This window comes from Sardina pilchardus, chromosome 16, assembly GCF_963854185.1.
Source record: "Sardina pilchardus chromosome 16, fSarPil1.1, whole genome shotgun sequence".
Taxonomy (NCBI): domain Eukaryota; kingdom Metazoa; phylum Chordata; class Actinopteri; order Clupeiformes; family Clupeidae; genus Sardina; species Sardina pilchardus.
In genome coordinates, this window is record NC_085009.1 from 10403231 (window position 1) to 10430730 (window position 27500).

General features: G+C 47.0%; 3 protein-coding genes across 5 annotated transcripts in view; 2 read left to right on the forward strand and 1 right to left on the reverse strand.

Annotated features, from left to right (window-relative positions):
* lrch4 (leucine-rich repeats and calponin homology (CH) domain containing 4) overlaps positions 1-16729 on the reverse strand; it is a 44328-nt gene extending 27599 nt beyond the window's left edge. For all 3 annotated transcript variants that reach the window (XM_062515899.1, XM_062515898.1, XM_062515897.1), the window contains exon 1: positions 16346-16729. In XM_062515899.1, the coding sequence (XP_062371883.1) occupies positions 16346-16517 (172 nt within the window). In that variant the 5' untranslated portion in view covers positions 16518-16729. The remainder of the gene's footprint in view (positions 1-16345) is intronic.
* Positions 16730-19924: 3195 nt separating this feature from the next.
* On the forward strand, positions 19925-24312 carry LOC134060523 (F-box only protein 24-like). The gene is made up of 10 exons (XM_062517253.1): positions 19925-20026; positions 20129-20221; positions 20339-20519; positions 20844-21121; positions 21616-21868; positions 22164-22322; positions 22522-22643; positions 22914-23045; positions 23399-23575; positions 23980-24312. Exons 1-10 carry the CDS (start codon positions 19976-19978, stop codon positions 24310-24312), a joined length of 1779 nt encoding a protein of 592 aa, XP_062373237.1. The 5' UTR covers positions 19925-19975.
* Positions 24313-25042: 730 nt separating this feature from the next.
* On the forward strand, positions 25043-26955 carry LOC134060272 (zinc finger MYND domain-containing protein 15-like). The gene is made up of 4 exons (XM_062516926.1): positions 25043-25127; positions 25279-25537; positions 26043-26292; positions 26707-26955. The coding sequence occupies exons 2-4, from the start codon at positions 25279-25281 to the stop codon at positions 26915-26917; spliced, it is 720 nt and encodes a 239-aa protein (XP_062372910.1). The 5' UTR covers positions 25043-25127; the 3' UTR covers positions 26918-26955.
* Positions 26956-27500: the final 545 nt, after the last annotated feature.

Here is a 27500-nt window from a genome sequence, read left to right on the forward strand (position 1 = left end):
GGAAGCTCCTCAGAACTCACACGCACGCACGCACGCACACACACACACACACGCACCATCCTCTTCTCCTCTGAACCCTCAACGCCCCCCCTCCCCACCCCCACCCTTCCCAGAGGGCCATGGAGCACTCCAGGCTGCTGCTCCAAGGTCCATACACACACACACTGTTCCCAAAGCAGCTGCCAGACCATTAGATACACACACACAACACACCTTCTTCCAGCACACACTGCATGAGGAAGGCATTTTTTCCACACGGCTAGGAGGCATTGTAATTAGCTTCACACAAGCATACACACACACACACACACACACACACACACACACACACGCACGCCAAAAATTCGAACAATTAGGAAGAGTGCAACTGCCTAAGATTAGGCCGTCCCACTAGCAAACAAAAAGAAAAACACACACACACACACACACACACACACACACACACACAGACACCAAACAAAAGGACATGAACTGCTCACCCGTTCCCCATCAACATTAATGCAATCACACTAAAGCATTCAGGTGACCTCTCTGAACTTGTCCCGTTACCATGGAGACAGCGAACTGGGATTCCTGACGGGGGCGACCCAGCGCCCCGTGCTCCTGAGCTCGATAAGATGCTCACGACACTATGACAAATTAGTGTGCTTCATTATCGCTGACACACACACTCTCTCATACACACACACACACACACACACACACATCCTCGCTCAGATAGACATACACACTGCAAATCATCATCAACACACACACAGATTCAGACAGACAGACACACACAGACACACTCATATACATACACACACGCACACATTCATACACACATACCGCAAATCATCTAGCACACACACACACACACACACAAATTAAGACACACACACACACACACACACACAGACAAATTAAGACACACACACACAAATTAAGACACACACACACACACACACACACACACACCGAAAATCATTTAGCACACACACACAAATTAAGACACACACACACACACACGCACACACACGCACACACACGCGCTAGAGCTCGGCGGCCTGTGGCTTGGTGGCCTGAGTCTTGTGATCGACTCAGAGGCCAGCGGAGGCTCGAGGGGGGAAGAGTGTGAGAATGCTGCCATTCTGCTCCTGCCCTCAACACCGCCCGTACCGCAGCACAGCACAGCCGTGCATCAGTACTGTTTCATCACACCTTCTCATGATCAATACAGCACGCCTCAAAAGTGTTTACATCTCCCCTTCTCTTTAAAAATACAGCACACCCCAAAAATACTATACATCTCCCCTTCTCTTTAAAAATACAGCACCCAAAAAATGCTATATTTATATATATCACACCCAAAAAAGCTATACTGTATATCACACCCACAAAAGCTATACTGTATATCACACCCACAAAATGCTGTACATCCAGGATTTCAAATTGGCACCAGACACCCACCACTCGCGAAATGTGAGTAAAAAGAAATCTGCATTGGCAAGCAAAACAAAAAGGTCATTCACCACTGACTACTAAGGGGAGCGCTGGTTAGCCTGTATATCCCAGAGATGTGTCTCTCTCTCTAGACATCTCCCAAAGTAAAATATTGCTTTGCAAGTACTGGGGCGTTGTCATGCGCGCCAGACAGCCGTTAATCTTATTCTGTCTGTAGACTGCTTAATGGCACAGCGTCCCGCAGGCGTATCAGCTTTCAGCAACTTCAAAAATAAAACTATTCAGGGGCACCTTATCTTACGTGACGTACAATCATTCTGGGCCGAACTGTTATCTCAACTCACCCTCTTGTGTAAATTAGGCCTACTGTGTAGTGCACACACACACAAAACACACACAACACACACAACACACACAACACACACAACACACACACACACAACATAGTCTTCCACTATTGAGAGAGAGAGTGAGAGGCGACAGCCATGGCCCAAGCCTGTGGGACTAGTGGTCTTACTGAAGTTTGGAAAAGCAAGGAAACAAATGACTTAAGTGATGAAAACGTTGAACTGAAGCTCACGCTGAAGCCAAAGACAAAATGCCTGTTCTCTTCCCAGTTCCCAGCAGTCTTGGAGAGAAATGTTGAAACCACAATTAAAATGTGTACTTTTCTGATCCTGGCGTTCACAGTCAGAAGCAGAAATGAAAAAAAAAAACATCTGAGACTTTCAAAAGAATACAAAAAAACACAATGCAACAAGGCTAAATATAACTTCGGACTGTCTCCACCGACATGACATGTCAATTGCAACTGTAAACAAAGTGGGCATTGTTGGAAAAAAAAAAAACCCTCTCTACACTGTACTCGGTCACTGGCTTCACAGCTGACTGTTTGTTCCAGTCTCATAACGGTGAAATGAGGACCAGAGAGAGCCATAAACATTACCGTGGATGAGACACACAAGAGCCTCTTCAGCTGAGACAAGTGACTCTCAGGGCCTGAGAGCGGGACAGAGAGAGACACTCAAAAGGCATCTCAAAATGACAGCCTCTCCTCCTCCGCTCACTCGTCTAGCCGTCCCTCTCTATCCCCTCATCACTCATTATCTCTCGCTCTTTTCTCCGTCTGCGTTTATCTCGGTGGTCGCTGATGCATTATTAAAGAGTAAACCTCTCCCACTTCCTGCTTTTAAAAAGGCTGTCATTAGTTGCCATGGCGATGACCCACAGGTGCAGTCTGGGGGGGCCGCCCAAGGGTGTGTTAGGCCCTATATTCGTACTGTATGTGTGTCTGTGTGTGTGTTTGAAGGGAAGGGTCTATTGCTGTTGGCGTAATGCCAACAATATCCAAAATCAATTCAGTATATCAAATCAGTCTTGCGATTGTATACTGTGCTTTTTTACAAAACATAAACACAAGGATCTGCAGGATGTATGAAATCATTGAAAAGGGAGACAAAAAAAGCATGGCGTACAACATGTTGCACTTCTGTGTAATAACAGCTGGGGATAGTTCCTTGGCTATCCGTTTAGGACAGAGACAGTTGTGCTATTTTAGCCTGGGCCGTCCCCGGGAGATGAAGTGCTGCTGCTTGCTTAGATGCGAGCGCGGCTCCTTGACCGTTCCTTGACTTGGCCCGAGCTGTCTGCGCTCACAACAGATGCGCTGACCGCTTGAGTTACATGCGCAAGAAACCATCAACAATGCTCAGATGGACGATGGCTGGTCAGGGAGCAACAGAAGAGAGAGAAAAGAGGGAGAGAGAGAGAGAGAGAAAGAGAAAGAGGGAGAGAGAGAGAAACTTCATGACCACCACCTGCTACTCCTGCTCTCCCCCTCCATTCTCCCTGAGGCAAGAAGATTAGCCAGAGCAGATTATCCAGAAGGCAAGAGGGGTGACTCCTACACACACTCACTCACCCACAGACACACTCACTCACCCACAGACACACACACACATACACAAACACAAAATAACACACTTTGTCTCGCCTATACTCATGACAATCTATCAGCGCTGTGAGGTACACACTTGCTCATACCTCTTTTCTGAATGAACAGACAGGCACATACAAGCACATAAAAACACACACACACACACACACAAACACCGACAGTGCTCTAGCAAATGATCCCTCCCTTACTGACTCCATAACTCCACAACAGACCAGAACATGTTCCTCTCTTTGATCACTCATCCAGAGTAGCGACACACACACTCAGACACTTACACACTCACCACAAGACATGAAGACACCATCCAACTCATTTACCCGTCACAGCCCATAACTTACACTTCAATGTGTGTGTGTGTGTGTGTGTGTGTGTGTGTGTGTCAGCCCATAACTTACACTTCAATGTGTGTGTGTGTGTGTGTGTGTGTGTGTGTGTGTGTGTGTGTCTGACTGTGTCTGTGTATGTGAGTGTATACATGCATGTGTGCATATGTGTGTGTGTGTGTGTGTGTGTGTGTACACTCAGTGATTTACTCCCCATTGCACTCATCCTCCACCACAACACTGAAATATAAGAGGGGAAAAACACAGACTTCTCCAAATTCTGTGTGTCTACGTGCCAATGGACGCGGACGCGCGCGCGCGCGCGTGTGTGTGTGTGTGTGTGTGTGTGTGTGTGTGTGTGTGTGTGTGTACTGGATGACAGACTTATGGAGGGATCAGGTACTGAGTCATAGTATCAGGGAGAGGCCCTAAGAGGGAGAGATGACTGCTGAGGGGAGATGCAAGGAAAGAGAGAGAGAGAGAGAGAGAGAGAGAGAGAGAGAGAGAGAAAGAGAGAAAGAAAGAAAGAGAAAAAATACAGAATGAAAGAAAGAGTAAGAAAGAGAGAGAGAGAGATAGAGAAAGACAGAGAGAAAGGAGAAGAGAGAGAGAGAGAGAGAGAAATCAGGGCTGAATATACTACCAATGAAGGCTTGAACAAAGCCTGAAAAGAGAGAGGGAGAGGGAGAAAAGGACAAGGGTGAGAGAACAAAAACACAGGGCAGCATGACTCAACGAACTGGACAGATCATCCCCCTCTCCCTCCCTCCCTCCCTTTCTTTCTTTCATTCTTTCTTTCTTTCTCTCTCTCCTCACCTCCCTCCCCCTCTTCTTACTTAAGCCCGGAGTTCTTGCAGAGTCAGACTCATGCAAATCAGTGGGAGAGGAAGGGAGGTGGAAGAGGAGGAAGGGAGGTGGGAGAGGAGGAGGCTTTCTTGGAACAGTGCAGCGTGAGCCGGCCCAGTGCATCGCCACACTGCAGTAAAAACCACCCGCTTGCTGCGGGCAGTGCTGGAGAAAAACACATTCATGCAGCATAGGATCACCATTTGTGACACACAAATGATCACAAAATGGTAAATATGGTGGTGCCAAGTAGCCTATTTTTATTTATTTATTCTCTCTAATGTCACAATTTGATTTTTTTTTATTGTAATTTGGCACATGTGAATCAACTCTGGTGACAGTGCTTCTGAGATCCACAAGATGGCAAAACCTCCTTCTTCTTTGGCATCAGAACAGCAATGGGAAAGGAAGTGCTAGGCTAGTCACAAACAAGTTAACCACGCACGCAATATGTCTGTTTTTCTGCAATGGGGCGAGTGCCAGTGGTGTTGATGTCAGGCACTTGTAACCACAGTGTGTTGGAACTCACGAGCGGCTGGGTATATCACTGTAGAACGAGTCCCACAATTGGCCTAAATACCCCCATGCTCTGAACTAGTGTGAACTAGGGCTCTTCAAATAGCCTAATCCCTATGGAATAATCCCAGAGTTTACAGTGGGATTTGGGACCCTTTCAAACGTTCCTTGAGGGGGACTTTCTGAGAGATGCTGCTGATGGTTAAGCTTAGATTACAGGAATAGGATCTTCAGAGGTTCTGAACATTCTTGATGACAAAGTCGTGTTGTGTGCATAGTGAAGGTGCAGATTTAGCCTCTTGTTGTTGATTAAAAACATGAAGGGCTGTATGAGAAAAGGCTTTTAGGGCCTACCAGTAGAGGAACACTTTCTACTGGTCGAAGCTTCTGTTGCCATACTCTGCAAGAATGACTAAACTACCAACTTCATTGAGCAATCACGGAAATAGATGCGGAAAGAAAAGAGAGAAAAAACGTGTCTGTGTGTGATAATCCTAAACCTTTTTACCCAGCAACTGAATCTTTCCTCTCCTACCAAAACGGAAATGATTAACCAAACAGTTCAACTTCAAAAGAGACAGGCATACCTGCCCTGCCTGATAATTGTTTTGGGCGTACACAGTAAATTACAGGGGGAAGTTTAATAAGAACAGTCAACATCATCTAAAGCAGCATGGTGACTTAGGTTCAGTAGTCCAAATATTTGTTTACTTAGTACTTTACTTAATATTTGTTTACTGCCAGTGTACAAAGCCTGTGTTTACACAAACAGTAGCAGGCCTATACTATTTTGTTGAGAACTACAGAATATGGTATGGATTTAAATGTAAAGAGTAAAGAATAGCAGTATATGATGCAACAATAAGATCAAAATGGTTTCCTACTCTTTAAGGTGGTTACTACGGAGGCTGCGTGTTTTATTGTTTTGAGTGAACCGTTTCCAATGACAACACCACAGAGGAGCTTTTTTCACGGGCAACCGAAGTAACACCGTCACTTCCTGTTACAAACCAAAAAGGTTTCAGTGTGTCCCTGTGCATAATAGTACTAGAGCATGTACTTGAACATGTACTGTGTGTGTGTTTGAATGTAACCATGTATACGTGTGTGTGTGTCTCTCTCTGTACATGTGTGTGTGTGTGTGTGTGTGTGTGTGTGTGTGTGTGTGATAGAGAAGGGGGCGCAGTAGTCAGTAGACCAGAGATAGCATCTCTGCACCATAACACTGGATCTGGAGCAGATCTGGAGCAGAACCTCCCTTGTTTGAAGTGCGTTGCCAAGTGACAACAATACGGGGGTCAGGCGGTGGGATTCTGAACATGCTGGAGGCGCTCGCTACTCCGCCCTGCCCCCTGTGTGTAGGGAGTGTCTGTCTGCTGTGGCTTGCATGACTCGGCACATTGATGTGAATCTCATCATCTTTGTAGACATACAGAGGAAAATATTTAATGGGGGTGAATAGTTGGCTCACAATGTGCAAAAATGTGTGTGCGTGTGTGTATGTGTGTGTGTAAGTGATTTTGTGTGTGTGCATGCGTGTGAGTGTGTGTACATGTGTGTGTGTACATGTGTGTGTGTACACGTGTGTGTACGTGTGTGCACGTGTGTGTACGTGTGTGTACGTGTGTGTACGTGTGTGTACTCTTTAACTTGTTGCACCTATGCAAAGGCTGGCTGCAGCCATGCAAAATTGAAATGGAGGGACAGGAGGTGCAGATGACCACAGGACCAAAACTGACCAAACAGTGACCTCTCTCTCCCTCTCTCTGCCTCTCTCTCCCTCTCTCAATAGCAAACAGACCAACAGCAGGGACAGTCTGACAGACACACTCTATGTCTGATGTGTCTGAAGAGTCACTGAAATCTGGGCATTACAGTTCATTCATTCCGATCTAAATTCTTCCGTCAGCTGTCTTTGCCATAGTCTCTAATTGCCTACACACATACACTATACACTATATTCTATAGTGTGTAGGCAATTAGAGACTATGGCAAAGACAGCTGACTAGAGTCTCAACCCTGACACCTTGCGTGCATAGGTGGATATTTTGACTTCTCCAAGAATACATTGAAGTGCATTTATTTACTTGTTCACTCGTTATTATTCTCTGGTGATCACATTTCTGGTTTTGTGCGTCTCGCTTCTCATGCAAACAAGACGATCAGCCCCTGTGGCCTGTGGGGGTGCATCAAATCTCCATGACAACCAAAGTATGCAGATCTAACAGCCGAAGGGAGAAGCAAGCCAGAGAGAGAGAGGGAGCGAGTCAGAGAGAGAGAGAAGGGGAGCAATCTGTAGTGGTGTGAAAAACAGTTTTGGAACACTGCCTAAGCCTCCACGGAATATAGGGTGACGTCAGTGTCAACAACAGCAACTGTTGCATCTCTCTCTCTCTCGCCCTCCCTCTCTCTCTACCCCCCAACCCGCTTTCAATCCTTCTCTTTCTCCTTCTCCCTCTCTCCTCCTCTCTCTCTCTCCTTTTCCCTCCTCTCCTTCGTGAAGAGGGTGTGTGTGTGTGTGTGTGTGTGTGTGTGTGTGTGTGTGTGTGTGCTGCTGCCGCTGCTGCTGCTGGCCCGTGTGTCCAATGCAAACCAGATGTGGACTAAAACACCAAATACACACGGTGCCCACTCAGCCCTATTACTGGGCCCTTTATCAGATCCAAACTGTAAAAACACAATAACAGGTTGAGACCAGGAAGGCCTCAAATCCTCACTAAGGCTTGTGAGAGAAGCAGAGACCGAAACGAGACCAGGAAAAAGGTCAAGGCCCTTCATGTGGCGACCGCAGCTGCGGACCGTAAAGTCGTCGTCGAGTCGTCTTCTTTTCACTTTGTTTACTTTTAGCAACCCACTTTATGCACTGGGGTGGACAACACCTTTAAAAGAGACTCACAACAACAAATAGCCTAATGGCTCTCTATATACTGTACAGTAAGCCTGCAGCCTATAGCCAGATTATCTTCAGTGTGAGCAATGCATGCCGACTATCTACCACTGATCTTCACGGGGGTTAACGTCCCATCGGTCACTAAATGTTTTTGAAGGCTGTAAGTGGCGAGCAGGCCCACACTGTGTCTGTCAGTGTGGCTATTGGCTAACCCTCTGGAGCACTCGGCGGGGGAAAGTGATCTTTGCAAAAGGTCTGGGGTGACTTCATGGCTTGGGCTTGGCCCTGAATGCAACACTATACAATGCCCTTTCCCTATATAAAACATTCACACGCAAACATGCGAGCACGCAAGCATGCACACACACACACACACACACACACACACACACACACACACACACACACACACATATTTGCACACGCACACACACACACTCCACCCTTTCCTCCAGCTACAACACACCTCCCAACTATCCTGATGATTTTAGACACACACACCCCCACCTTCTAAAGAGCACCAAACACACACACACACACACTCCACCCATCCCACTCCCCCATGGCGTCCCTAATGTGGAGAGGCCTTGAATAAAACCATCTGGCCACACCAGAGTCAACACTACTGCTGCTGAGGAGAACGGCTATCAGTTACATAACAGCCCCCATGGTTCACGATTCATACACACACACACACACACACACACACACACACACACACACACACACACACAGAGAGAGAGACAGAGACAGAGACAGAGAAAGACAGAAAGAAAGAAAGAAAGAAAGAAAGAAAGAAAGAAAGAAAGAAAGAAAGAAAGAAAACAAACACACACAACACATACACACAAGCCTCACACACACACACACACACACACTTCACACCAGGAGTGGCTAAAGTTGCCAAGACGCTCTGTGCGCGTTGAAACACAACGCTGTGTCCCGGGCGGTGTGGTGGAGCTGTATGGGGACCGAGGGCTCGGCTCCTGTCGCTCCCCCAGCCAGGCAGCTGCTACTGCACAGCACAGCACAGCACAGCACAGCACAGCACAGCACAGCACAGCACAGCACAGCACAGCACAGCACAGCACAGCACAGCACAGCGCAGCGTCCTGCACTCATTACCCCGCACAGCAGCACGCCACTGATCTCAGATCAGCACGGAGGACACGGAGAGGGGAGGGGAGAGACCAGCAGGGCAACGCCGCAGACTACACAGCACGTTTACAAAAGAGAATATTATGCTACCCCGCTGTGCGAATAGGATAGCCAATAACTTCACTGTATGAACATATGCTACGACAATATACGACATAAACATTCTTTATGTTTAGCGTTTAGCTTGTAATTGAGAATGTAACTAAAGTAGATATTACAGTAGGCTATGTTACATGAGCAGTCACTTCCTGGTCATAGACCTATCAGCCTATCACAGCCTAGCGTAACTAGCTCAGTTAAAAACAAAGTTAGCGAGGCAGGTTAGGGCATCCTCCTCATCTCTGAACCACAGAGAAGCCCCCACTTCCTCATCATGTGACAGGCAAGTGGAGTCACTCTCTCTCTCTCTCTCTCTCTCTCTCTCTCCCTCTCTCTCTTCTCCTCCTCTTCTCTCTCTAGTGCACTCATCCCATAGTGTCTGGATGAACCGTGCGCTGGGTTCAGGCAACAGTGTGTGAGTGCTGTGCTGCTGTGGCTGAGCTCGGGGCCAGTCTCTTAGTCACACCGAGAGGAGGCTGGAGCGGCGATACATCATAGCAGAGTTATAGCTGCACTGAGAGAGGAGCTGCCGCTGGAAGCCAACGGGGTGACAATGAACCTGTCTATCTGACTCTGGACTCTCTCTCTCTCTCTCTCTCTCTCTCTCCTCCCCCTCTCCATCCGTCCATCTGTCTTTCTCTCTCGCTCTCCTTCCCTCCCTCTCTCTCTCTGTTTCTCTACTATTTTCTCCTCTTGCTCTCTGTCTCACTCGTTCCCAAGGGAGTATAAAGGATTCTCTTCACCATCTGCTGTGCAGTGAGACCAGGAAGACCAACAGGCAGCACTCTCGGAGACCGAGAGAAAGGACAGAGGAAAGGAGAAAGAGAGAGAGAGACAGAGACAGAGAGAGAGAGAGACAGAGAGGAAGAGAGAGACAGAAAGAGTGCAATTGATGTTCTCATTCCATTCTTTACTGTTGCATTACATTACTGGTGTTCTATTATCAGGCCTCACTGATGTCATGACTGCACAAGATAAAGAAACTCTGAATTTCAGGGCGCACAAGCCAAAGAAGGCAAGGCAGAGAGACAGAGAGAGGGAGAGAGAGAGAGAGAGAGTAAGTGAACGAGCGAGAGCATGAGTGATCGAGCGAAAGAGAGAGAGAGAGAGAGAGCGAGCGAGCGAGAGAGAAGGTCAGTGCATGGAGAGTTTAGGGGTAAAAAGTTTGATGAACACAGAGATTCTCTGTGAGGCAAAAGAGATGGCATGGCATCGCATCAGATAAGGGAAAAAGTGCAATAGGCATACAGATAGAAAAAGAGAATGTGAGCGAGGGACAGAAAGAGAGAGAGAGAGACAGAGAGAAAGAGAGAGAGAGAGAGAGAGAGAGTGAGTATAACTTAACTGTGGGAGGAGGAGGGAAGCAGACATTGCAGCACGACAAAGCCACATCCGCAGCAGGGGCCGGAAATGCAACAAGCAAGGGGAAGCACGAGGAACACTGCGCAACAGCTGGTTCTCTCTGACTCTGACACACACAAACACACACGCGCGCACACACACACACACACACAAGCTGACACTGAACAGGCACTGTGTGACAGTACAGCACATACAGCCGCCTCAAAACAAGTGCTAGCTGAAGGCTTATTCAATAACACACCCCACACGTACACAAACACACACACTTCGCACACACACAGCGCGCACACACACACACAACAACACTGGAGGCGCCTTTAGATCATAACAATTTAGACAGCACGCTCGGCAGGCTGGATAATCTCTACCTTCTCACCGTGCGTTCACAAATTCACACACACGGTGAAATCGCACACTTCCCTCTCTCTCTGGCCGGCTTAGCCTCTGGAGGCTCCGCGGGGCCACAGGAGCTGAGAGAACTTAGGCCTGCAGAGAGTCCACATAATCACACAGAGAGCCCAGACTGCCAGCAGATTTCACAGAGCCTACAAGGAAGGGTTCAAGTGTCTACACAAGAGCTGGACCGTACCACCACACAAGGAAAAAGATATGGTTGTTCCCAGAAGTAAAAGCTTCTGGTGCCAACGAGATGACGGCTAGAAGATTGTCAATACAGACTTGAACCATACAACCACAGCAGGAAAAAAAGAAATGGTTGGTGGAGAGGTCTAGGGCCGTTTCCTCAGCTCCACAGCTACAAGCTTGTAAAACAGAAATCTCACCGAAACAGCAGGGCCGAGGGAAAGATACAGATGATTTGTTTGAGGAAAACAAAAACAGTTTATTCACAGCCGGTTTGCTTGAGAGAAAAAATGAATACAGCCGAGTGAGAGAGAGAGAGAGAGAGAGAGAGAGAGACAGGGAGAGAGAGAGAAGCATTGTTGGGGTGCGGTCTGAGGACTGTGTGTGTGTGTGTGTGTGTGGGTAAATAAGTGTTAAGGGCATTGTCTGTTGTAACACAAAACAGAAGACTACAAAACTAAGAGCACCCTGTTGAAACTGACAGTTTTATTTCCTACTTAACATCACCGTGGCGACAGGCAGGCGGGGAGAGCTGATCTGGTAGGTTGTTGCCAGGTCACATGTCGCCACGGAGACTAGAAAAAAGAAACTACAAGGAAGTAGGAGTTGATAAGCCGAGAGGCCCAACAAAGATCCAGATTTGAGAACACAGTTTTACTGGGATAAGGTGTGTTCATGTGCACACACACACACACACACACACTTTCAAATGGTTCTGGGAGCTGTCAGTGGGAGAAAAATCCTAAATCAAATATTTGACTACTTTGTTTGCAACCTGACACTGCGCTGGCAAAGGCAACTCCAGTGCCAAACTTCACGCTCTTTAACCCAGAGAGACTAAGGGGTCTTACTTTAGTGACAGAAGGAATGTATGGGGGGGGAAAAAACACTTCAAACATGGAACGAGATGTCGAAAGAATCTGGAATGTTCCCCTGTGCACCTCAGGGCTCGTTTTGTGTCCCTCATGCCTCTGGGTCCCCCCGCTGATTGGACACACTCTCTCTGTCAAAATAAACACACTCTTGGGGCACGCAGTCTTCTGGAAACGTTCACCAACGACGACAAACAACAATAACACACACACACACACACACATTAATTACAAGTGTTTTTAATGTGCTTGTCCCAATGTTACATGTGTAACATAACCAAAAACAGCCAGTGGAACCACGAAAACATGAGGGAAATAGAGTCAAGAAAAACAAGAGAGAGAAGGGGGGGGGGAGACAGAGAGGAGTGGGAGGAGAGCGAGAGAGATGGAAAAGAATGATGAAATGAAACAGGACAAAACTGGAAAAGATAACCTAGAGCAGCACAAGGTCTCCAAACAGTTGAAGGTAGGAGGAGAGGAGGAGAGAGAGGGAGGGGGGCTGAAAGAGGGGGCGAAAGACAAAGTGTGACTCAGACAATGGCAGGGTGTATCGGCTACGTTGGGAGTTCCAGGCAGGAGGAGAGAGAGACCCCCGGTTTTCGGGAATGTGACGACAATGGGAGCAGCAGGAGCAGACCGAGGACTGTTTCATCAAAAGCCCAGACCCTCCCCCGCCGTAACCCCCCTCTCTCTCACACACACACACACACACACACACACACACGTCCCTTCATCGTTTTATATCTCAGCTGCTGCGGTGCTTAGTTGTGGCATGGCGTGTGTCTGCTCCCTATGTCTCTCTCGCCCCTCAACAAAAAAGCTGTTGTGCTCCACGCGCCCCAGGGGTCACGAGTTTAGGGGAGCCCCACGCGACAAATATTTATTCACTTTGCACCAACTTTCTCTCGCTCTGTCTGTCTGCCTCTCCTTCACTCTCTCCCCTTCTTCTCCTTCTCCTTCCTCAGCCCCTCGTTCCATCTGTTCGTGGCCCATGTGCTGTTTTTCTCTTTCCCCCGTTTTGGTCCGTTCTCCCGACTCTCTCGTCTCGCTCTATCTGATTTTCCCTTCTGGCTACATCTCTTTGTCTTCATCGCTCCCCCCTTTCTCTCTCTCTCTCTCTCTCTCTCTCTCTTTGCTGTCGTTCCTCTGCAGTGCTGCTAGTCCTGGGGCAGACAGAGAGAAGAGGCTGCACCTCCCAACCCCCAGCCGGCTCCCAGGGAGGGGAACCCTGCAGTTATTACTGTAAAGCGCACGCAGCAGACTCAAAACAAGGGCAGTGGCTGAGGATTTACTCAATAACACACACACATACAACACACACACACACACACACACAGACACACACACACACACACACACAGATGTGTATACAGCACATACACAGGCTTAATACAAATAACCACCTACCCCACCTCCTTACTTACTAATACCTGCATGACTCGAGGACACACACACACACACACACACACATATCAGCAGGGCTGTTGGTTATAAGCAGTAGAGTATTAGAACTGAGGGGGTCTTGTGCTGGGATTTGCTCAGGCACACAGTTGAGTTTTGTTCTCCTGGATGATGCAGAGCCAGTCTTCCTCTCTCTCTCTCGCTCTTTCTTTCATTCTTTCTCTCTCTCTCTCCCTCTCTTTCCTAAACTCCCCATCTTTCTCTCTCTCTAGTCTTCCATCTTCTTTCAGAGCTGCTTCTTCTTTTTCTTCTCCCCCTCTCTCTCTGTCTCACTCTCTCCGTGTGTCTCTCTCTCTCTCTCCTCTTCTTCCCTGAGGGCGAGGTGAACCCCTGACCTTCCTGTGGGGAAGTCTGTGCTGGAGTGTCGTCAGGAGACTAGAAGCAGCAAAAGCAGAAGGGGGGGAAATAGAAGAGAAGGAAAAAAACCTGAAAGAGAGGCCGAAAGAGTGAAAGAAAGAAAGGCTGTTTTTATAAAAAAGAAGGAGAGAGAGAGAGAGAGAGAGAGAGAGAGAGAGAGAGAGAGAGAGGGCCCCCCTTCAGGCCCTGCTGGCATCGAGCAGCAGTTTTGCGTGTGTTTTCGGTGTTCGGCTCGAACACTGCCCACTTCACAGAGCTCTCTCCCCAGACAGCTGGATCCTTCGCTTCTCTCGACTCTATTCTGGGCAATATATTTGTCGTTTCAGATCCACGGCGGCTGTGTTTAAAAAGAAACGCACAATGCAGACCTAGCCTTCACACAGATGGTTGTTTGAATAATAATAAAAAACGTTTTCAGCAAAGCCTTGTAATTACTGCCCACCTCATGGATAGGGTGTAGCAGGTAGGCTAACTGCAGGGTGTGTTGCAGCAGGTTTGGATAGATGTTGCATGCATCCCTGGCAAAGATGGACTTGAGAACAAAGACAAATGAATCACTGTTAAGTGTGGGTGTTTATGCAGGTAGGGTTGTGTGTGAGAGTGTGTGAGTGTGTGTCCTATGACTGAACCTGTCAGGAACCAGTCATGCTTAGGTGAGTCAGGAAGCAAACTCAGGCAGGCCATGACATATTGACCTAAGTCACAGGGACACAATCACCATGGTGATGTGCCAGCGCAGTCTAATATTTGGTCGGTTGGTTGCTTAACAGATGGATCAAAGAGATAAACAATGACAGAAAAATTGCAAAATCATGTTTGTTCCGATCATCTCGAATTGCCAACAAAAAAGTGAGGTAGACAAGTCGTGCCTTGCTTTATAGCCAAAGCACGCACGCACACACACACACACACACACACACACACACACACACACACACAGTAAAAGAGTGTGGCACATGGGCATGAAGTCAGCATGCTAAGAGAATATTGTGTGTCTCTGAACCCAGACAGTTGTGTGTGTCCGTGTTTGTGAGTGTGTGTGTGTGAGTGTGTGAGTGTGTGAGTGTGTGTGTGTGTGTGTGTGTGTGTGTGTGTGTGTGTGTGTGTGTGTGTGTGTGTGTGTGTGTGTGTCTCAGTCTGACTGATGTTTCTTTAGTCTCACCCTAATCTACATTATTTAGGAGGCAACTGGCGCCCCATGTAGGTTAATGTTTCTGGGACATGTCAAGAAGAGTTCTCTTCTCTTCTGCTGCTCCATGAGTAAGTGACTCCCAGGAATCTAAGACACTAAATGAGAGGAGTGAAATGCAGACTCAAAAGCAAGGAACGATACACAGGGTGATTTGAAGAGCTGAAAATATTCAAATAATCTGCAGACTGCAGTACCTACTACAACTACTTACAAGCACCTCTTCCAAGTCATTAGGAAGGAACTGGGAAAAGCCATGGTACCCAGCTTGAGCTCCAACACAATGCAAAACTGTGCCAACCAAGATAACCTTATCTACAGCCTCAGACACATTAATCATAGCAATATCAATTACTGCTGTTTAGCTGTGTTGGTGGCAGCTGTGTGTGTGTGTGTGTGTGTGTGTGTGTGTGTGTGTGTGTGTGTGTGTGTGTGTGTGTGTGTGTGTGTTTTAATACAACCAAGGCCTATTCCCCTCACATGGCAGGGGAGCAGATGGTCATAATTACCGGGAACACAGCACTCGGGTCTTTGGGAAGAGGGGGCGTTTGAGGAGTGTTGCAAGGGTGAGTGGCTGCATCATCTCTAGCTAGCAAGCAAGCTAACGAGTCTGATTTCAACTAGCATGGTCTAATCCTCTTTCAACAAGACAAGGGAGAATGTAACCCAGCTAACTTCTATTACTTTTTCAACTGTAGGCAGGAGGCTTAACGCTAACGCAAAATGAATGTTTCCATCACGTTGTGTCAAAAAGTAAACTGAAACTGCAAGGGGTGGCCCCTTGTAACGAACAACAGTACACACAGGAGGACACAGGCCCGTCGTCATTATGTGCAGGAGAAGTAAGTCATGCCTACTGATGCAGCAAGAACTACTTTGCAACAGGAAGCGAATCCGAAAGTCTTGAACTTGCAGCTAACGTTGATGCTAAGTTATCCCTAACAAGCAAGGAAAATATTTTGTTGTCAGGCTAGCGGGGAAAACGTGGACTGTAAACAAAAGCAAAGACTGACAATACTTAGAGTCGGACATATTTCACGTGGGGCTGAAAGGTTCGTGGCTCACAATTTGGAGTCAAATCAAAATATGAGGAACTAGCTCGCTGTTTCTCACAACACGCCTGCTACTGCGTGGTTCAGTTGGCCGATGCACCACCACGCTAGGGAGAATGCAGGTGGGGGAGAAAAGAGTGAGACAAAAGAGTCCCAAATGACTAGTGGCCACTGAGAGCCATGTCGCCTAATGTATAAGACAACGGTTCAGAAGGAAAGGAAGAAGTAAGCTCCTTACCTGCGTATACAATGTCTGACAAGTCATAATTCTTTGCGGTTGAGGGAAACTCCTTCAGTTTACGGTTAGACAAGTTGAGAGCACCGCTCGCCGCAGCCTCGTCCAGCGCCTTCTCCACGCTCCGGCTGGCCGCTATTGTCGCCGGCAGCTGGGACACATCCCCAGCAGCCATGAAACACAAATACGCCGCTAATATTACTTTATTCGTATTGTGAGTTTAAAAGCCTGAAATTAGACTTTTCTTTTCCGTTGTTCTGCTCTGGCAAACGGCGTGGTATCCCTCGTTGAAGATATGTAGTCCAGAAAAAGGCATCACGTTAATTCCAACAAGAAAACTAATCTCCCTCTCAAGACGAGACACACACACACATCCACTCCGGTTCGCGAGCGGATCGCAATAACTGTCAATCTGTCAGTGGGCTGCGCGAGGCGACCGAAGGCGTGGCCAAAATGAGTAAAGTCTTGATTGACAGGTCGGACACACCCTAAAAATCATTCTTTACTACAAAACACAGGATAAGCTTAGAGGAAAGGGGCGTGCTTATCTTCATGATTTCAGAGAGCCGAGAGAATACGCAAACCAATCAGGGGAAAGATGCTAGTGGTTCCAAAGAGTTCCAGGAAAGTGTCGAAAATTCGTGTTAACCATGTTAACTGACGACGAAACCAGTCGTAAAACGGGAAGTTATTTCAAGGTAATAGCCATAGTCTATCAAAATAGCCTATGAAATCCATTAACAAGATAAGGAAAACTTTACAGAATTGCATGGCTTTGGAATGAAAATGGTGTTAGATAGACCTATTCTGCATTTAGGCTGCGAAAGAGTAGGCCTAACAGTAAGTTGCATAAGAGGGCATATTAATTTGCCAGGTGTGTTTGTGTGTGAGAGAGAGAGAAAGTCATTCTTTGTCATCACTCAAGTAAATCTCTTTCTCCATCTGACTTTTCATTTCAGTCTAGGCTACCATCTCAGCAGCAGGCAGATCCTAAAGGCCAAGCCTACACCCGCTCTCCCAGCATCCATCAACACCCACTCATCCCCAACACGGCAGCACACACACACACACACACACACACACACACACACACACACACACACACACACACACACACCCCTCCCCAGTGTCCCATCTGCCTGTCTCCTGATGTGATGATGGTCACACAGCTGGGTCCGGAGCATGACAGTGAGAGAGGAAGATCTCTATTGAGCACTGGGCCCTTTCCATTTCCAGCGCCCAGCACTGTCCATTAATGTGCATTACAGCGTCTAGTGTAAGCACACCCAGTCCATTACCACCGTGCATGTCACACACCCTGCGGATGTCGGAGAGATTACAGCAGGGCATTACTGTCTCTGCCCCCCTGCCACGCGCTCACCCTGTCTGTCAACATGGGGGCTTTTCAGTCTCGCTGGATGAATAGCCTACATTTAACGTGTTAAATTCACTCAAAATAAGTCTAAATAGAAATAAGTCTTCTTTCAGCGAAATTAAGGAGATTTGTTTGACTGTGGCTGAAAGAGACTTTTTTTTTTAAACTAGATTTGTGTCTGTGTTGTGTCGTGTCGTGTTTCGTGCTTCGTGTTTCGTGTTATAGGCCTTTTGTAGGCTAAAAGTAAAAAAAAATGTAATTGGCATAGCTGGGGGTTGTTCTGCAACTTCTGTCTGGTAAAGAGTTCTGTCCCGTGATATTTACTGATTCCTGAATTGACTGTTTGTGTCAGGAAGGGACAAAAAAAAAAAAATCGCGTGGGTCAGTAAATCATCAACAGAGTCAATACACTGCTGGGACAGTGAGGAGAGGGGGAGAGGGTGTGTGTGTGTGTGTGTGTGTGTGTGTGTGTGTGTGGTGTGTGTGTGTGTGTGTGTGGGGGTCTTACCCCAGAGGAAGGGAGGCGGGAGAGCGTGAGAAACTCTTCAGCCGTAGGCAACCTCCACCAGTAATATCCCTCAGACACCAGCAGAGACGGAAATAACGAGGGATAGTGGGAAAATGAAGATGAGTGAGACCAGAGAGAGAGAGAGAGAGAGAGGAAGTGGGGGAATAAGAAAGAGAGTGGGAGTGGGGGAATAAGAAAGAGAGTGGGGGCATGGTGAAGATGGGATGAACACATGAACTATTGCACAGTAGAAGAATAAAAAAACAAAGGAAATGGCAATTGGGGACAAGCCAACCCCTATAAATAGCCATCAACTCAGAGTGGGACAATGACATAGATTACTCTAATTCACAGACTGAACCTCTAGAATGAAAATGACTATCGAACTGTATGCACATTCATTAAAGACTCAGTGGGATATTTCCTAATTAATTACAATTGCACACTTTTTTTGCCACGATTGTGTCTGCCATCAGATCAATAAGCCTAATTTGCCAGACTTCCCATTCAGTCTCAAATGGCCCTTTACTCTTACATCATCTCATATGCATGTGGGTCATTAAGGACCATGAATATTAATGTTCATTAGTGGAACAGCGGAGCAAGCCAGGGACACTGGCTTTGTTTCAGTCAGCCTATTTAGCCTACTAGTTCATTTGTCCCTGTCCCCTCGCCATGTTCTCTGTGTTTGTGTTTGTGTGGTTGTTGTTGTTTTTTTTCCCTTCTTCTTCAAATGTACCATAGGGCCTTTGTTTGCGGGCCTAGGCTACCAGGCAGCGACGTGCAAAGGCAGAAGCATGAGAGAGGACACGTACGCTTTCCTGAACAGAGCACAGACGCGATCAAACAAATGGTTAAACAGAGGCCTCAGAAAGAGATAGGCTGTATTCATACTGAGGCTTTGTTGACTAAAGATGAGAGGGAATCAATGACGCATGGGGAAAAGTTATGTGTGTATGCTCGTGAGTGTGTGTGTGTGTGTGTGTGTGTGTGTGTGTTCTTGTTGATCTTGTGGATCTTGTTTTCCTTGCTTGCCTTTCGGATCCATACAAGCATTTAACGTGTGTCTGTCTGTCTGTGTGTGTGTGTGTGTGTGTGTGTGTCTGTGTGTGTGTGTGTGTGTGTGTGTGTGTGTGGGAGAGAGAGAGTGAATGAGCGGCTCTTGAGAAACGAGAGTACATGAGAATGATTGGAATGAGATTGAATGTGACCATCCCCATGCCAGCTGCAAGGGTAGGAAAGGGTGAGTGAGAGAGAGAGACAGCTTGGCTGGAGCCTTTTGCCTATTCATTAACACTAGACATAGCCAAGAGAAAGTCTTCCCTTACTACATTTCAAGACATTCATATCAAGCATGTCACCAATCATACATATTTTTAGATCTTCATTACAAGTAACAGCAAAAATGGAAAAATTACTGGTGCACTGGTAAAAATGTATTTAAATAATCTGGCGCTGTAAAATCATAAAATAGGTTATTGGATTAGGTAACACAGGCCTATAAAAAATACCTTCAGATGTGCCTATTAGCTCACAAACACCTACATCATAGCTCTAGAATTCAAACCGTGTTCTTTCTGAGTTGTTTAATGATGTCACATGTAGCGGTTGCCAAGGTAGGATTTTTAGAATGGAATTTTGCAGTGCAGTTCTAATTTTCTTACCAAAAGTGGTCATTTGACAACTATAATCAGCAGTTACAACCTGTAAAATATTTGTAGGAGTTAAAATAGGCTCTAATGTTCCAATCATGGCAGAGAGGCCAAAAAGAACTAAACTGAGAACTGAAGCGCCACCTACAGTAAGTAAAGAAAAAATGCAGCAGGACTCAGGTAAAAATAAATTTGGTAAACACCTGATTTAAAATTATTCTAATATTAAAAAAATCTTGTCAATGTTTTAGCCAAAGAGGAGAAGGAGAAGCTCTCTAGCACAGTCCAGCACAGTCCCAGAGGAGAATTTGTCAACAAATATCCAGTCTCTGCCACCAGAGCTGGTGAGCTTTTTCTTATCTTTTATGCTAGTCATATATAACTGATAAACAGGTATTGATATAACCAGAGTAACCTTAACATTTTCAATGAGATTTTATATCACCCATTATTTATTTCAGGTGGAAGAGATCCTGTCCTGGGTGTCGGCCCGAGACATCATTTCCTTTGGGTCCACCTGCAGCACTTTCCACCTGCTGAGCCTCAACTCGATCCTGTGGAAAAAGCTGTACCTAAAGCAGGCCTCAGGAAGACTTCCTGTAGACAATATCTCTAACTGGAAACGGATGGCCATCTTCAAATGTAAGAGGGATAGGGAGGGTGTCAGTCTCAGGTCATGTTTGTCATACCGACAATCGACTTCACCAAACCCAACCCACACCAAGAACTCTTTATAATCTTACCTTGCTAAGGAACTGTAGCTAAATGCACTTGACAAAAATGTGGCATAATATTTGTTAAAGTTTGCTTTCACTCTCAACTTGGAATGACCTGTTATTCAACTGTGCTGTAAATCTATCTACTGTATATATCTACCTCTATCTATCTATCTATCTATCTATCTCTCTGTTATCTATTTATAGTTTATTTCCATCTCCAATGATTTCTCTCCCACTTCCTCTGTAGACACCCAGGCCCTGCATATCCAGCGTCTGGGCAGCAGTGGCAGTGGACGTGGGAACTTCAACTGGGGTCGCGGCGGGGGTCAGCTGGTGTCCCGTGCCGTGGTGCCCCCCCACGCCCTGGGCTTCCGCCGCGCCCAGCCCACCCGCAACCACCTGCTGCTGTGGGACCACCAGGGCACTCTCTTCCTGCTCCGCAACGCCGTCGTCCCCTCGCCACACGGCCACCTGACCTGGAGACGCGCCGCGCGCTACTCTGTGCTGTGCCAGCAGGCCAAAGATGTGAGAGGCCGTGTGTGTGTGTGTGTGTGTGTGTGCTTGTGTGAGTGTGTGTGTGTGTGTGTATGTGTGTGTGTGTGTGTGTATGTGTGTGTGTGTGTGTATGTGTGTGTGTGTGTGTGTGTGTGTGTGCGTGTGTGTGTGTACAGTGTGTGTGTGTGTGTGTGTTTGTGTGTGTGTGTGTGTGTGTGTGTGTGTGTGTGTGTGTGTGTGTGTGTGTTTGTGTGTGTGTGTGTGTGTGTGTGTGTGTGTGTTTGAGTGTGTGTGACACCATGTGTCGGAAGTCATACCATTTCGCTCATAGCTGAATAATGACATTATCCACTAATGAATCCCATATCCATTTCCCTTAATACAGCTGTCAAAATGTCCCTTGGTTATTACACTGCGTTTCCTGAGTAGAAAATTACCCCCTGTCAACTTACACAAAAGAGACGAAATGGTTGGTTGGCAAATTATTCTGTTCTGACGCCACTTGATCCTTTTCTTCTTGACAGTTTGCCGTGGACCCCCGCAGCGACATCTCCCACCGCATGTTCGTCTACGTCCTCGTGAGCCGCCAGGACGCCGTCCCGGCCCCGATCGGACCCTTCGCCTCGGCCCCGGCCCCGCAGCGCTGCGACTGCGTGGAGGTCTACCAGCAGGACAACGGCGTCCGAGTGTTCCGCATGACCTTCCACGCCTCGCTGATCTTCAACCGGATCCGCCTCACTGGGACGGAGTTCAACCGGACCCTGCTGCTGCTGACCGGTGTGTGTGTGGCTGGACACGAGATTACACAACAGCAATATTCATATGAACAGCAGTATTCAGCAATAGCCATACTCCTTTGAATAGCAATAATCATTTCAACAGCAACATACAGCAGTAGCAATATTACATTGGTATTACATGACATTAATCGATTTTAATTTGGGTTTCCATTAATTTGATGATAAAGTGATATGCTAAAATCGTCTCGTTGTGTGACAGTAGGTGACATTTTAAACAGTATTCTTATTTGACTCACTTTTCCTCACTTTCATTCTTCTCATCTCTCTGTCAGAAACTGGGAAGGTGTACGCGCTGTATGTGAACGAGTCTCAGCTGAGCACCCCCCGCTCCTACACGGTGCAGCTGTCACTCAAGAAGATCAGCAGCTCCATGCCCGGCATGTCAATCAAGCAGCTGCACACGGGCTTCAACAGCGCTCTGTACCTTACATGTACGGTCAACACCTCCCATCCCCCCTCCCACACACACACGCACACACACACACACACACACACACACAGCTCATAATCCTTACATTACACCGCCACAGAGACCAGATATGACATGAATCTGAATGCAATGAAACATTATCCTCTATCCTTCCTCTTATTCCAGTCTCTGCTCTCTCTCTCATCTGCTTGCCTTTTCAGCTGAAGGTGCGGTGTACATCGAGGTGCATACAGCCGGTGTCCACCGCCAACTGTTTGGCGTCAACGCTGGCTTTGACCCCCATGACATTCACGTTCCTATGCCCATCTCCATGCCCAATAAGGTAGCTATCACCAACAGAGTTTAGGAAGAGGAGTTACACTCTGTCTATGTATACAAACACACACACACTATTTCTTATGCTCTTAGCCACTGTCACCCTATATATTTATCAGTATACATCCCACAATCCCTTCCAATGCCAACACTAACACCAATACTAGAAGTCAGGGTCACCAAGTACAGGAAAAACACTGTGAAAACATTATCTCTTTTTTGTGAATGTTCTCTTCTCTCCCTCCTCATGACACATTTCTCTGTTCTTGGCCCTCAGGTGGTCAAGTGCTCTCTGAGTCAGACTCACCTCTGCCTGGTGGATGACTGCGGCCGTCTCTACATGCAGGGCTGCAACCGCTACGGGCAGCTGGGGACTGGCGATAAGATTGACCGCGGCCAGCCTACTAAGGTGAGTTGAGGTCAATGTAAGTGTGAGAGTGACAGAGAGAAATATGTGTGTTTTTAATTTATTTTTGTTTGTATTTGTGTTGATGTTGGTGTAATAAATATTAAAATACTATAACCATGGGGGGCACTGTGGCACAACAGGCTCCAGACCATGTTTGGGTCCAAGTGCCATTTCGAATCCGACCTGCAGTCATTTCCCGATCCCACCACATCTCTCTCTCTCTCTCCCACTAACTTCCTGTAACTACTATCCTATCGAGGCAAAAAGACGAAAAAATCAAATAAATAAATAAATACTGTAACCACTTAATTTCTTTCCTGTGACCCTAAATGACCGGTGTGTGCTGTGTGCAGGTGACGCTGTCAGTGTCCATGGGCCTGGTGGACGTGTGGTGTGGACTCAACCACTCCCTCGCTCTGCTCCAGGGGGAGTGCGGCGGCCGGGAGGTCCACGGCTGTGGATGCGGTGCCGGAGGGCGGCTGCCTGGGTGTCCTATCGGCAGCGCCGTCTTTGTCAAGCTCAGCGTGCATGTAAGAGAGACCATGACACTGACTGCCCAGTTATTTTATGACATAGGCTGAGTACTAGTCCAAATTCAGGCCTTTAACATTGTACCATTATATCTCCATCAACTGCAAACACGCATGGCACACAATACGCAGGCATGCACAACCACTGTGTCAATGTATTGTTTGTAGTAATCAATCAATCAGATATAGTTAAACCACAAAGTTGACTGCATGACACAATGTAGGCTAAGGCCAGACACTGGTCCTCTGGTAACAGGTTATTTAAGCATTTCCCATCATGGCATACATTGAGGTGATCACACAAACTACTATCCTCTTCTAGATAAGACATTGATTAGACATCAATTGATCAATTCATTAATCAATTATTAATTGATTATTAAAACACTGCTTTTGTCCTTCAGGCCCCTCGCAGCACAAAGTCCATCTGCGCCTCCAAGGACTGCCTGTACCTCCTCTGCACCCACGACACCGCGGAGCCGCCCGTCACCTGGCCCGCGCCGGCCGAGGCCAAGGAGGCCGAGGCCCGGGAGGCGCGCGAGGAGCGGGAGCGCCTGCGCACGCACCTGAGCCTCATGGAGGACTGTCCCAGCATGCAGCAGCGGCTGGACCTCCTGCGGGACACCATCCAGACCCACATGACCCTCAGCTCCGCGCACAGGGACTTCCTGGAGCAGGCGCTGACCACCATCGAGCACTCGTCCAGGCCCCAGTCCTCCACCTCCATGGACCTCTAGGCGCCACTTGTCACACAGGGCGCCCCGCTTTCTTCTAGACCAAATGGTTTATTTTAAATACCAAATAAATGTATTTCTTGCAATTGAAGCTGGACTTTTTTAAGTCTCACCGATACACCACCAGAAGTCTGTCTGGTGAATTATGTGCAGATTGTGTGTCACTCTCAGGCGCCTTTGTCAGGTTTAGTAACTCAAGAGCCATTCAGTCTCAGAAAAGGGGTATTTCTAGGTAACCTATCTCTTTTATTTAGGAGTTTTCATAAGGTTGCTTAGCCTACTGATGTAATACTTACATTCTAAATGAAAATGGTTATGGTTATGGTTATGGTTATTTAGCAGACGCCTTTGTCCAAAGCGACATACAAATAAATAACAATACAATTAAATAACAGTGAACAATTACAAAAAGGGAGAAAATGAAAATGAATATTTATATAAATTAAAATCATTTCACCATATAGGCCATCCTAATAACAAGCCAGATGTGAGGTTAGGTGTAATTCATAAAATCTGTGGGGGTCACACGTTTATCAATGACTGTATATGCACAGTAGGGAAAGAAAATACATCAAGTGGGCCTAATTAATTTTGAACAAAATATGGAGCTACATGAAGCGGGCTACAAATGGAACGTTTAAATGAAAACATTCTATCGTGTAGAGAATAACAAAAGAATGCTGTGCGAGTGATGCGTCCACCTTCATAAAATAACTCTCAGAGGAAATAGCACATTCACCTGCATTGTTTTTCAGCACACCTCCGGGTCTAGGACAATCAGGACAAACTAATTTCCGAATTAAAGGAAGAGAAAGAAGGTACCGAAACATATCCTTTGATAGCTTTTGTGTGTTGGTTAGACGTGATGTTTTAGGCTAACTTGACCAAGCCTGATCTTTCCGGTCAACTTCGTCGACCTGGCCACATTCTAAAATCTGTCTCCAAAATGTATCTTTGCTTCCCCTGTAGATGGAACTCGTATCTGGTTACCGAGACCGGCTCATAGCTTTTTCCGAGACCATGGCGCAGTGGTACCGCTCCTTCCAGACCTGCCCCAAGACGCACTGCGAGAAGGGGTGTCTGAGTGACACTTGGGGATATGGTCCTCCTCGTTACCCCATCGACGAAGCCTCTCCTCTTTGGATCCTGCACCTGTTGGACTGCACTACACCGCCCCCTGCTGTTCACAGTCGTCTTAGACAGTCTGAAATAGACCCCGCCGACTTGGGTGGGTAAACACATCATGGATGTCAGTTCAGCTCAAGTTTTATGGAACGAAAGTAGCATATTATGGTAGTAATGTGTTTATGCTACATTTATAAATGCATCAAGTACTATCCGCATCAGTGATAGTCATTTATTTATTAATAATTAACAATTAGTAATGAATTCATTATCTTGTGTAGGCCTACCAATAACATACTGTGATATAGGAGCAAGACCATGATTCTGTAATGCAAAATATTGACCAGCTACAACATATTTAGTGCACTAGAGCTGGAAACAGGCGCGTGACTTACTGGCTCATTTTCCAGAAATGTGAAGCAACAGTATGGTCTACTCTGAGTCTGGAGGCTATCTGAGGCTAGATTGCAGAAATAGGCTTTAGGCTCTAATTGTAGGCTTACTCTGATAAGCAAATGAGATGTATCTCTATTCGTGGTATTGGCTATTCCATTCATAAATTTAGTTTGTTATTATTATTTTTTTTCCTCGTTCTCTGTTGGCTGTAGCACGCTCCGAGGGTGACAGTGTTTTGATGGTGACCGACGCCTCTGGGCTGCCGCTGGGGTTTGATGTCCTGTCACGCGGCTGGGCGGGGTCTCTGGGAGGAGGCGAGGCGGCGGGCGGCGACGGCAGAGGAGCCGTGGGAACCACGCAAAGGATGGTGGGATTGCTCCGCCGCTGCATGGAGGCTCCGATGAGTGGCGGGTTGCCACGCCGACCCCAGACCCTTAGAGTGAACGACAGGAAACTTCACAGGTTAGATCAAGTTATTACATTACCCCACCCCTGCTCCCTCACCACCCCCTTGCACACACACACACACACACACACACACACATACAGTACACACACACACTCTCACACACACACACACACACACACACACACGCACACAAATAAGAGTTCTGCTATTACTCTGCTTCTGCTACTAGGGAAGTACCCTTGCTGTCTCTCTGCTCTATCATTTCTTTTCCTCTTTATCTTTTCTTCTCTCTCTCTCCCTGTACATCTCTCTGCCTGTCCCTCCACCCCTCTTCCCCTCATACGATCTGAAGAAGCCCAGCAGGCCGAAACGTTACCGCTACATTAAAGTTTTGATCTACAGCTCGGAGTGTGCGGCATCTCTCTCTCTCCCTAATGAGTGTCCCCCCCCCCCCCCTCCCTCCACAGGCTGCTCAGCAGGAGTGAGCGGGCCTACACCGCCCTGCGCGTGGTGCTGTGTCCCCAGGCCCTGGGAGACTGGGGCCCCACCACGCTGGAGCCCGAGAGCGGCGAGAGCGGCGAGCCCGCGCGGCAGGAGTTCAGTATGCGCTGGCCCTCGGCCCGCTACTGCCACGTGTGTAAGAAACATTCCTTCCCCAGCCAGCTGAAACCATGGTAAGGCAACGAGGGAGCAGGGGAGGAGGGAAAGGAGATGGATGAAGAGAAAACAAATGATAGAACAGTGATCAGAAAGAAAGGGATGGACTGAAGAGAAAAAGCAAAGCTGTTATGAACTATTGAAAAAAGAAAAGATATCTGAATAGTTACACAGGCTGTAGTGTAGGAATGTACACACATCTATAAAATAGAAAGAAGAAAAGATATCCGCGCACTGTGTGTTATGCTTCCAGTTTCCAGTTACAGATCGCAACGTTTCCAAAACACTACTTTGGATACATGGACATGAGTGGTCAAAACGTTGTGACCTGCCATTAAGCTGGGAGTATACAAGACAGTGTGCGGATATCTTTTCTTTTTTCTATGTTATAGATGTGCGTACATTCCTACATTACAGTCTGTTATGAACTATTCAGATGAGAAACAGTTTTCATCCATGTTTTTTGGCTAATATAAATATATACATTTCTTTCTTTATATTCTCCCATTGTACAGTAAAATAGCGCTCAGAAGCGATAAAATCATTTTTTGTTAAAACAGTGTGCTGTTCCAGAGGCCTCTATGTGATTGTGTGACTGCAAGAG